Raw genomic sequence first — 12,685 nt, forward strand, 5'->3', positions numbered from 1 at the left:
CTGCTGTTTCCAGACTCCTGAATGAACCTCACAATGGTACAAATTAATGTATCTTTGCTCCATACTAAATGATCTCATTGCAACTGTGCACTTCATACTATATCTGAACTGGTGGTCCTATGTATGAGATATCTCACTGGTCTGCTTGCAAAATAGCCACTATCACTGCATCACGGTACACGTGAGAATGAATGAACTTGGACTTGGATGGCTGACTGCAGATCTGATGCACTGTTGAATATCAGAAATGTATGGCAAAGAAGAGGGCCTGGCCTGGCCAAGTAAATCCCAGTTAAACTCTGCCTCACTTCAGATCTTCATGCATGGAGTGGTTCGTTACAAAACATCAAATGCTCATCCAGATGTTCTTCTAGGTGATTCAGCCACTGAGCTCCAGGTTTCTTTTTTTTTATTTTTTTAAATTTTTTTATTTTTCACACCATAAATCACATTAGCCATGATATACACTATTTCTTTTTCACACATATACAGTGACTTTTTCTCCCCCCCCCCCCTCCTCCCAAGCCACCCCCCCACCCCCCCCTCTCATCCATTTTAGGTATACAATCTAGGTTGCATTAAGCCAGTCAGACAATGTTGTCATTCAACAAAAATACACCAGAAATTCTACTGAGTCCATTCTTTTCTTTCCTTCTCCTTCCATCAACTTAGGTAATGTTTGTCCCCGGTAGGTTTTCGCTATTGTATTTAATGTAAGGCTCCTATACTTGTTCGAATATTTCAATATTATTTCTTAACCTATATGTTATTTTTTCTAATGGAATACATTTATTCATTTAAATTTAGTAGTTTCTTCCTTTTAATTTGGTTATGTATTCCATTAATATTTAAAGTCATATAGTTCAGCGTAGCCCTTTTATATTTTGTTTATCTTCTCTTTCCGTTTTTCCATCATTACCTTTCCTCCTTTTCTATTTCTGTTTTCTTATTTTCAACTCTTTATAAAACAACATTCCTACAACATCCAACATTTTCCTTATTCTCCTATTTCTATCTTATTTATCCCCAATCTCCCCTTCCCCTCCTGAGTTGTCCTTTATCCCTTGTCGGACAACCACATCTCCCCTCTCCATTTGGATTTGCGAATCCACTCGCAAGCGTCAACTGATTTTGCAGTGACCGCTATTTCCCCTCACCCCCCCCCCCAGAAAAGATTTCACTTTTCATATGTCACAAAGGTCACTCTTTTAGTTCCCTCCTTATTCTCTCTATTCCATTACCTTCCCTTATTAATTCTTGTCTATACTATCTATATTTTCCTCTAAGTACAGATGCATTCACGTATGCACATTGTCTCTATTCACTCTTATACCTCTTTACCCGCATACATATCAATCGTGATCATTTTTACTCTCATTACCCGTCTTCATCCCTCAGTCTATTTTTGTCTTTACCCACATACATATCAATCGTGATCATTTTAACTCTCATTACCCGTCTTCCTCCCTCAGTCTATTTTTGTAATTGTTCTGCAAATTTTCGTGCTTCTTCTGGATCCGAGAATAGTCTGTTTTGTTGTCCTGGAATAAATATTTTCAATACCGCTGGATGCTTTAGTATAAATTTATACCCTTTCTTCCATAAAATCGCCTTTGCTGTATTGAACTCTTTTCTCTTCTTTAGGAGTTCGAAACTTATATCTGGATAAATGAAGATTTTTTGCCCTTTATACTCCAGTGGTTTGTTGCCCTCTCTTACTTTTTCCATTGTCTTCTCCAGTACCTTTTCTCTTGTAGTATATCTTAGGAATTTTACTACAATAGATCTTGGTTTTTGTTGTGGTTGTGATTTAGAGGCCAAGTATACTCTTTGTGCCCTTTCTATTTCCATTTCTTGCTGTAGTTCTGGACATCCTAGGGTCTTAGGGATTCACTCTTTTATAAACTCCCTCATATTCTTGCCTTCTTCATCTTCCTTAAGGCCCACTATCTTTATGTTATTTCTTCTGTTATAATTTTCCATTGTATCTATTTTTTGAGCTAGTAGTTCTTGTGTCTCTTTAGTTTTTTTATTAGATTCCTCCAATTTCTTTTTTAAGTCTTCTACCTCCATTTCTGCTGCTACTGCCCGCTCTTCCATCTTGTCCATTTTCTTTCCCATTTCTGTTAAGGTCATCTCTATTTTATTCATTTTCTCTTCTGTGTTGTTTATTCTTTTTCTTAAATCCTTAAATTCCTGTGTTTGCCATTCTTTAAATGACTCCATGTATCCTTTAATAAGAGAAAGTATATCCTTTATCTTGCCTTTCTTTTCTTCTTCTATTTCACTGTACTCTTCCTCTTCCTCTTCTTCTTCCTCTGGGTTGGCCATCTGTTGTTTCTTTGGTGCCCTTTCCTTCTCTTCTGTCTTGTTTCTATTGTCTTCTGTGGTCTCTTCTTGCTGCAGGTGTTCTGCAGCTGTCGTTGCCGGCTGTGGAGATCGACTCCCCAGCTGGTCCCCCCTCCCGTCGGTGTGTTTTTTTTCATTCGCATCGCGCATGCGTGAGGAATCGCGCATGCGCGGTTGCGCGCTTTTACTCGGATCAGCGAGCCATTTTTGTAGTCCATTATTTACCGACTGAGGGAGCGGGTTTCTCTCTCCGCAGCGGGCCTCTTCGGACAGGTAAGGCCTTCACCTTTTTCCTCCTTTGTCTTCTCTTCCTCTCTTCTTACCGTTGCTTTCGATTTTTCTTTTTTGTCGCCATCTTCTTTCCACCTTTATACTCACTTTTCTGTAACTTTTATTTCTGTGCCTTTGTGTTTTCCTTTGTTTTTCCCGACTTTTCTGGAGAGGGCTGGAGTTCACCGTCCGGCCACTACTCCATCACGTGACTCCTGAGCTCCAGGTTTCTTGAAGTCAAATTTATTCTGCTCAAGCTTCTTATAATACAACAGCCACTCTAAACCTTTACCTCCTAGCTAGTTATTCTTCTGCTTGATGGAATAAGGAGAAAAAAAGGATGGAATGAATCTCAACCCAAAGGGGTCCAATATCCTGGCAGGTGGGTTTAATATGGCTGTTAAGGAGGATTAAACTAATTTTGCAGGGGGATGTGAACCAGAGAGTCAGAGCTGATGAAGGGTGAAATAGAAATAAACCAAGGATAGTGTGCAGCAAGGATAACAAGCAGGTGATGGGACAAAATTGCAACCGGAGGGATGACAGACACATAGTCCATTCAAAAACTGGTCTAAAGATATTATATTTAAATGAGCACAGCATTAGAAACAAGGTGGATGATCTTACAGTACAGCTACAGTTTGGACAAAATGATGTTTGTGGCCATTACTCAGCTGTAGCTGAAGGATGGGTGACTTGGGGAGCTGAATGTCCAAGGATACATGGTGTATCGGAGGAAAGGGAGGTAGGTAGAGAGGCAGTGTGGCACAGCTGGTGAGCAACAATATTAAATCATTGGAAAGAAGTAACATAGGATCAGAAGAGGTTGAATCCTTATGGATTGAGTTAAGGAATGGTAAAGGTAAAAGGACCTTCCCAAACAGCAATCGGGATGTGACACAAAATGCAACAGGAAATAAACATGGAATGACAGAAGGACAACGTTACAATAACCATGGGGATTTTAACATGAAAGTAGATTAGGAAAATCAGACTGGTACAGGATTCCAGAGGGAAAGTTTGTAGAATGCCTAAGGGATGCCTTTTTGGATCAGTTTGTCAGGTATTTGATAGGTCAGGGCATCAAGGCGTCTTGGGAGAAGGCTGGGAAGTGGGGCTGAGTGATAATGATCAGTTCATGATTAAATGGCAGAGCAGACCCAGCGGGCCAATTGGCCTACTTCTGCTCATATCTTGAGAAGTCCTTGCTGCTTCCCCTATCCCACCTTACATAGCCTTTGTACACTTCAATTAAGTCTCCCCTCGCCAACTAAAGAAAAGGTTGAATCAGGTTTAGCCAGACGTGGCCAGTGAGGTAATGGTTTGAATTGTCCTGCAAGGAAAAATTAAGCAGTAAATCTGTACTTTTTGATGAGGGCTGGCTCATTGAATTGTATATAAATCTTATGGGGCTTGATCGGGTAAATGCAGGGATGGGACATATGGAAAGAGAGGACAGAGTCTCAAAATAAGGGGTCAGCTATTCATGGAATTTTCCACTCATATATGACTTACTGGCTGAAGCTGAATACGTACAGTACAACTCCAATTATCCAAAATGGTCAGGACCGGGCCCATTTTGGATAAACATTTTTCAGAGAACTAATCATTTTTTTTTTTAAAACAGCCCAGTAGCAACAGCAAATCACTTGTAACAACAAATAAGGGAAGGCTTTTTAAGCATTAAAATAATACTTAATTCTCACCAAAAAAATGCTGGCCATGGCCAATCCCCAACACGTCCCCAATGAGGCCCCACTTATGCTGGGAGCCCAAGGGTCCTGCTCCTGCCTGGGAGCTTGAAGTCCCTGCTGCTGCCAGGTATCTGAGGTCCACTGCTGCCGCTGCTGGGAGCCCGAGGTCCTCGCTGCCGCCGGGAGCCCGACGTTCCCGTTTCTGCTGGGAGCCCAAGGTCCCCGCTGCCGCCAGGAGTGCGACATTTCCACTTCTGTCATGAGCCAGAGATTCCCACTTTCACCGGGAGCTCAACGTCCCCGATCAGTTCGGCTCCGAAAAAATTTTGGATAAATGAGGATTTCTGATTTGTTTCGGATGTCCTCATTTATCCAAAAAAAATTTCAAAATCTGGATAACTGAGGATTTCAGAGAATCCAATTTCAGATAATCAGAATTGTAGTGTACTTTGTATATAAATAAAATAGCATATATTTTTCAATCGAGTTCCCTCCAGAAGATCTAATCCCAGACCTTCCAATTTTCCTCTTTAGAAAACCAGCTCCTTTCATATGGAAAGAGGTAATAAATACCAAAGATTCACGAGAATTCAAGATATAGTGAGTGGGAATATTTGTGATTTCCACTCAGTGATTTTGATGGATTTTGTTGGTAAAAAGTAATATAGCCAGAGTTCTGTTCCAGCACGCTACCCCATAGGATTGGGTTCTGTGATTGAAGAGGAGAACAGCATCTTACAAATGGCTGTGACAGATAAACATTGAATAATAATCACCTCCAGCTGTGTAATCTAAATAGTTCTGGACAGCCCTGCTTGTCCAGGAAGCTACAAGTTCACTGCAGTAGCAGCTTGGTAGCTGTCCTTTTGCTAATCAGAAAGCTGTGGTCCAACTCCCACTGCACAGACATGTGTACATAATCTCCATTAATGTTCCCATTGCAAAACTGGCCAAGATGCCAACCTCTGGGTGAAAAGGGAAATTGAGGCCTTTGTACATCTCAGGAGAATACTGAAGACACTATGGTTCCACCTTGCAAATGAGTGAGGCAGCTTTCACCCCAGAGAAGACTTATGAGAATAACACATGAAGGAGCTGGTTTTCTAAGAAGGTTGGACCGTCTGGGCTTAGATCTTCTAGAGTTTTAATTAAGCAAGAACTTGATTAAAAGGTGCTGAGAGGTCTTGACAGTGACGGTATAGAAGGGTGTTTCCTCTTGTGGGAAACTCTAGAACAGTGTGGGAAGCTGCTGTTTAAAACTAATAGCAGCAAGAAAGTTGAAGTGAATCTTTTTTCTCAGAGGGTTTGTATTCATTGTATTTCCCTTCCTCAAGGAAGCAGTCTTCCAACATTTTGAAGGCAGAGGTAGATAGATCATTGGGAGTGAAGAAAAGGAAAGGTTACCACAAATATATAGGAAGGCAGAGCTGACATGATAAGCAGATCCAGCACGATCGTATGAAAGGGAAAAGCCACCTGTGGTGCTGACTGGCCTATTCTTGTCCTTGAATTTCACCCCTGAACGCACTGAGGTGATCGTAGCATTGTTGTTTGTGGGATACTTTGATGCAGAAATCCACAACCAGATGTTGCCACTTTAAAGAGTGACAACACTTTAAAAATTACTTGAAACACTATAAAGCACACAAAGCAAATTGGGACCGTGAAAGGTAAGAGGGAAATGCAAAGCTTTCCTCTCTGATGTCACTCCCTGGTCTGCATGTGTCTTGTTGTTGAGAAATTTTTTCTAAAGTTGACTGAGACGGCTACAGTTTATTCAGTACACTCTCCTGCTGGGTCACAAATGGCTGGCCAATTCAAGCATGGCACAACAGGTAGTGCGATGAATAGAAACTGAAATTAAATGACAGTAAAACAGCTTTTGGGGGGGGGGGGGTGGTAGTTACAAGCAACTGCAAATGCTCATTCTTTTTATTGTAACATAATAATGCATCAAAAGTGTAATATACTTCAACTTTTGTCTGCTGAACGACAAACAAAGTCACCATGAGTATTGGCCTGGCACCCATAACAATAAGAGAAAGAGAAGCGAAAGAGTCCCTTCAGAAACACTGAGTGTCTGTGGATTCACCTCCAGTGCAGGTGCACAGACTGCATCGCAACCCCGATCTTCAGATCCAGGATTTTTTTTAAAAACACTGTCAGCTCCTTTAATAGACCGTTTAAAGCCTGCATGGAGCCATTGGAATGAAGACTGGGCAGGAGGACCCAGCAGAGCAATGCTGTGTCTCTGTTCTTTGCTCTCTCAGTGCACTTGAGTTTCATTATTTCTTTTTGCGAAGATCATTCCCAGATTATTCAATGAAAAGATAATTAGCAGAGAGTAGTGGGGAGCACTATTAATATCTTGCGTGTACCACTGACCAGAAACTGAACTGGAATAGCCATATATACAACGTGGCTCTCTGACAGAGTATATAAAAATACTTTTGGGAGATAAATTGGGAAAGGTTAGAGTAGGTTACATACAAACACTTGAAAACAGATCTTATTTGAAATACTGGAGAATTCACATCCAGAGTGACTTTACAGAAACTTTGAAGAAGGCCTACGGAGACTTCACAAGTAGGTGATAATTGGAATAACATTGTGGAACGAATGGACTATTGTCTTTAAAGCAACAGCAGAGACATGATGGCTTTTCACAAGAGTGCTCAGAGAGGTCACTGATGGGTTCTTGTTGATCTAAAACCAACAGATGAACCAGAAGACTAACTCCTATTGTTTGATGGAGAAGGTCAGGTGATTTTTGCAAGTAAAGGGAGAAAGCAGTCTCTAACTGAGGGTCAGAGTGTGTGTGTGTGTGTGTGTGTGTGTGTGTGTGTGTGTGTGTGTGTGTGAGAGAGAGAGAGCTGGGACAAGCAGCAGAAGCTTGTTGGAACTGAAACAGAAGCTCCAGAGTGGAAGGTGGCTAAAAGTACTGGCTGTCTAGTGTTTCACTTGGAATAAGTGAAACAGAAAGGAACTTTGTGATGGCCTGAAAGAAAGAGGTTATCATCTGGTGTACCTTGATGGGGAAAGTTTCTTCAGCAAGACATTGAGGTGGCTAATGGTAGTACCTGGAACAACACATCTCTCTCTGCAAACCTACAAGAACCTTCCTGAGCAGTAACCATTTACCTTTTGAGCAACAAAGCCTGGGGAACTTTATAAATGTTAAATTCTGTGCACAGTATAAGAATTGCCTGCAACCAGTGAACTTGGAAGAATGAGAAGTGAGATTGGACTGTGAACCAAAGAACTTTTCTAAACTTACCACACATTACACACACATGCACTTAGAATTAGAAGGGGATTATGTTAGGTTAAGTTAAGTTAATAAGCAACTTTTGTTGAAGTAACCATTTGTCTTGGTGAATATCTATTGCTGCTGGGTTTTGGGATCCTTCGGGCTTGTAACAGCTCAAAGACAGGGTCAGAGATGAGGAATCCTGCAGCAAATAACTCCTCCCAATTCCCCCGAGGCCTGTCAATCATCCATGAGGCTCAAGTCAAGAGAGTCCACAGAAGTGGTGGAGACACTCAGGAGGCCACAGAGCCTCCATAGGAAGTAAAGGTTTTGAGCCTGAGACCTTCATCGGGAATCAGGAAAAAAAAACAGACACACTCTTGAATAAAAAGGTGGAGGTAAGAGGAGAGGAGGAGGGAATGGGGAGGAGGAGAGGATAACAGGCAAGAGGATAGAAGAAGCTGAGAAATTAGAGGGAGAGTCAGGGGTGTGATGGAACACTTTCCATTTACCTGGATCAGTGCAGCTTCAACAACACTCAAAAAGCTTGACACCATGCGGGACACAACAGCCGACCTGACAGACATCCCATCCCTAACCACTCACGTCACTCCACCACCCACGCACAGTAGCAGCAGTTTGTACTATCTATAAGATGCACTGCAGCAACTCACCAAAACTCCTGGGACAGCACCTTCCAAACCCACAACCGCTACCAGTGAGAAGGACCGGGGGACCAATGCATGGGGAAACTCCTACCTGAGATTTATTCTTCAAGCTACACATCATCTTGGCCTGGAACTATCTCACCGATCCTTCACCATTTCTGTGTAAAAATCCTGGAGCTCCCTCCCTAACAGCAGTGTGGTGTACCCACACCTCAGGGACTGCAATAGTTCAAGAAGGCAGCTCCCCACCAGCTTCTGAAGAGCAAATAAGGGATGGGCAATTAAATACTGGCTCAGCCTGTGAACTGTATGTCACTCGAATGAATAAAACAGCAGCGTCATTAACTGAGACACATGACACCATCCATGTTAAACAAGTATGGGAGAGTTACAATCACTCCATGGAATTTAGAAGAGGGGTTTAATAAAGAGATAGATAAGCAATTCCAGAGCATGAACCCACAAATCACAGAGGCAAACTAGAGAGTTTGTTGTGAATTTTTCTTTAAGTGTTACACTTGTTTTTTTGTGTTTGAGCACTGACTTTCAGTCCTTACCTTGGCTAAGTTACTCAAGGCTAAATACCAAGCGGACAGCTGAGACACTCTGTGCATAAAGCTTTTGTTAGAAGCTTGCTCTTCCCATAGGTGCTGAGCTCTCTCTCTCAGCTTATTCAGCTGTGATTCGCGGGAGGCTATATCCTCGAGGATAGACTGGAAGGCAGAAGCAGGTGTGCAAAAACAAAAGTACGTTACACAGGTGGCAGCGGCAAAGCATTCAGAGACTTTTCGACTCGTGTTACTGGAATAAAGTACAAGAAGAGCAGTTAGTGTGCAATGCTGTTTGTCAAAACAAGAGGATACTTTACAATGCTAAAGCAAGGCACAGGCTTACATAAGCATATCCGGCCCCTGAGTCATGAGTGGCATCAAAACATGATGAGATTTTGATCATCCAATATTACCCCCAATTCCATTATCTACCTCCATTATAGAAATCAAATGCAGTGATGAAAGGCAGTTTGCTCTTGGTCTGTTCCTTGCGAGAGGCTAGACTACCTGCAATTTGAACTGTTCATTTTTCTTGGCAAGAAGATCCGGCAGCTGGGCCCTGCTTCCTTGCACAGCCGCTTCCGTGGCGACCAGCCACTCCTGCACAGGCCCAACTCCGGCCTCGAACTCCTTCATTTGAGACTGCAGGTTCTGGGAGAAGGAAGAGGCAATGGGTTACTGGCCAGGATGGCCCTTTCACAGAGGAAAAAACACCAGCCCTGACCTTGACCAGCGGCCTTTTGAAAACGGCCCCGAAACGTAAACAGCAGTAGGACCGACTCTGCTGATCTGCAAGAATGCACAAGATAAATGGAAAAGATGTGGGAGAGGGAAACAGGAGAGGTTATACTTTCACATGGAAAATGATTCACAACTCACGCAGGCAGCAGGAAAATAGTGGGAGTTGATGTACATCAGGGGAGAGATAGTGTATAAGGAGTGGAGAAACAGGATTCAAGAGTGTGCAGCAGGATCCAGCAGAGACTAGATGGGCTGAATGGCCTTTTCTATGTTGTGAGGAATTAAATAATTTGATTAATTTATTCATGGAAAATGCAAGGTAGATTGGTCATACAATAGTATGAACTGTCAGAGAAAGTGGGAGAAGCAGCTGCAAGCACAGCGTTTAACAGACATGCAGATACATTAATAAAGATTAGAGGGATGTGGTCTGAAGATAGGCACATGGAACCAGCTCAGATAGGCAACGCGGTCTACATGGATGAGGAGCCTGCTTCCATCCACAGTGAGTGTGTTCCTGGATTTGTCAAACCAGGGAGAGCTGGACTAACAGACTGTGGCTGTAGGTTCAAAATGACACCATGCAGCAATGGAACCCAGACAGGCAGGCAGAACCTCCTGAGACACAGTTTTGATCCTGACCTTGGATGTTGTCTGTGCAGACTTAACTCATTGTTCGTCCAGGACCTCCAGTTTCCTCCCACATCTCAAAGATATGCTAGGAGGATAATGCAGTATATTCCCCAGAGTTTAGGAGGAAGTGGAATGGGGAGGTGGGGAGAACCAGTAGACTGTTGATAGCATGTGAGAGAGAATAGGTTGCAAGCTGCAAAGTGGGGAAATTAAAGTGGTTGGTGTTCTCCGCAATCCAGCCTAGACCTCCTTCAATGTTGTAAGAAAACTCAAAATGACATTTCTGGAATATGGACATTGTTGGCAAGACCAGCACATATTTTTTGTCTTTAATTGGAGAAGGTGATGAAGAGCTCCCTTCCTGATCTGCTGCAGTTGTTCAAGAGAACAAACTTCCCCTATGGTTGGGGAGGGAGTTCAAAGACTTAGATACAGCAATAATTAAGGTTTGGCAAGAGTCTTCCAATCAGGATGATGTGAGACTTGTAAGAAAACCTACAAGTGTTTGATAGTGGACTGGGAAAGTACCATGTTTGCAAAACTGCTACTTAATGTAACACTGTGCAAACACTGGATGATGGATGCTCTGGCAATTGTGATTAGTTGGTTCCATTCAATAAGCTATTTCATTCAAATTTCTATTCACTAACATCAGCTGCGAGGAGCTCACCCAGTCTATTTCCCTTCCCTCCCACATTCCAAGCAATGTTGTACAGGTAGGTTGTTTGGTGGCTGGTACGAGATTTGTTGGTTGCAGGGGCAGCAGTAGGAATTAATGGCATGGGTGGGGGGGGGGGGGGGGAGAGTTGATGACCACTTTGTACCTGCAAGGCTGTCTCCTTTTGGTGCAGGCTTGCCAGCAGATTCTTCCAGTCCTCTTTGGCAGTCGTCACCTTGGCCTTTATTGCCTCCGCCTTCTCTTTGCTGAGGATCCTGCTCAGGAGTTCACCTTTAGAAATCAAGGTGTTCAGTTTGCCCTGACATGCCTCACTTTCTGACAGGAAGTCCTGAAAGCAGACACAAAACCACGTTCAGAATTTTAAAACAAAAGCCTATACTTACATCTTCAGCATGTGCCAAAGTACTTCACAGTCAATGTGCCTTTCCCAGATCTGAAATTCCTTCCTAGTTCGTTAACCTTTCAACTTTGTATCCATAAACATTACCGCCCCCACTTATAAGAGATGGGAAAGGTAAATCACATAGCCCATCCCCATAATCAGAAGACCAAGGAAATCTTGGTCTTACGTCCATATTAGTGATGTTGATGATGACGTGGCCAGGATATCAGGAGAACCTGCCAGCTGTCAGGCCTCACCAGACCTGAGGGGATGAATGGAAACTTGGTTTAATGCTTTAAAAGGAAGGCGACATTCTCAACATCATTTCACTCCCTCAGTATTCCACCTGAGCATCAGGCTTGAATTCGTTCTCAGGACTCCAGAGGGAGAGTCGGACACGGAGGCAAGAGTCTCATCAGCAAACCCATCTCCATGATCTGATGCCCAGCTATCTGACTGCACAGGTCCTCAAAGCCCTAGTCTATCTGCCCCTTGAATAATTTGGCAGTTTAACTGTGGAAGTGAATCTCCTATCCCTGGTTAGATGGTTAGTTAGGTGGCAGGAATGCACCAAAATCATGGAAGACAGTGACACTGTGACTATGTAATAGTAGCATTAGATGTCCAAGAGAGTGTTATTATGTCACATTGTATTCGAAACAACTCAATTCAAGAGTTCACAATGCAAATTGAGCAAATGCACAATTGTTCAACTTCACCATCAACTTGTTCTTACACAACTTTCAAATCAAATGCAAACACAGCCTTGCAGAATTATCAATGCAACATGGGCCAATTTTAAATTTGTCACGTTCATCTTCTTTCATGTGACTAAAGAAGCATCAGCAGAAAGTGCATGCTTGTCACAGACGAGATGGGTCAAAGGGCCTGCTTCTGTGCTGTTCTCTGGTTCTATGACTGCAGTTCTAAAGTTGTGCATCAAGGTTCAAAGTGGACAACTGAATCGAAGGCACTGGGTCAGCAATGCCGACTACTTTAATCCCTTTTCGACACGCAACCTCAGGGCAGGTGTCCTGAAAGCTAGTAAGTGTGCTTTGCTCTATGTGTTCATTAAATAGGCAGACCCCCTGTGCCCCATGTGAGTACCATTCAATGTAGCCAATATTTACATTAGAGATAAATGCCAGGACAGAAACACTGGTAATATATCTTTGCTTTATAAAGTACACTGTGTGACCGGCTGAGTTCTCCAGCATTGTGTTTCTACTTCAATTACAGTGTCCCCAGACTTCCGTGTTTCACTCATGGTTCCAATTACCCAGCTTCAAAGTTCAGACTTCGGACACAAATCTCCACAAAGAGCACCAAACCTGTAGATGTCGATCTTTGCATCTCCAGTCAACTTCACATGATCATTCATGATCACCAAAGATGCAAACAACAACCAGGCATTTAAAGAGAAAACTATGATCAGCTGGAGGTTCCCAGCAGATGAGGCAGAGCAGTT

The 12,685-nt window shown here is 42.8% G+C and overlaps 1 protein-coding gene across 15 annotated transcripts in view; it reads right to left on the reverse strand.

Moving 5' to 3' along the window:
• Positions 1-12,685, reverse strand: part of syne1b (spectrin repeat containing, nuclear envelope 1b) — a 665,691-nt gene that overhangs the window by 352,291 nt on the left and 300,715 nt on the right. For 14 of the 15 annotated variants that reach the window (XM_069932313.1, XM_069932309.1, XM_069932307.1 and 11 more), the window contains 3 exons: positions 10,981-11,163; positions 9,290-9,433; positions 8,789-8,944 (listed from right to left, as the gene is read on the reverse strand). In XM_069932313.1, coding sequence (XP_069788414.1) covers positions 8,789-8,944; positions 9,290-9,433; positions 10,981-11,163 — 483 coding nt within the window. The remainder of the gene's footprint in view (positions 1-8,788; positions 8,945-9,289; positions 9,434-10,980; positions 11,164-12,685) is intronic. The other variant, XM_069932310.1, reaches the window with a different exon arrangement.

The sequence above is a fragment of the Narcine bancroftii genome, chromosome 4 (genome assembly GCF_036971445.1).
Source record: "Narcine bancroftii isolate sNarBan1 chromosome 4, sNarBan1.hap1, whole genome shotgun sequence".
In the NCBI taxonomy this organism is placed as follows: domain Eukaryota; kingdom Metazoa; phylum Chordata; class Chondrichthyes; order Torpediniformes; family Narcinidae; genus Narcine; species Narcine bancroftii.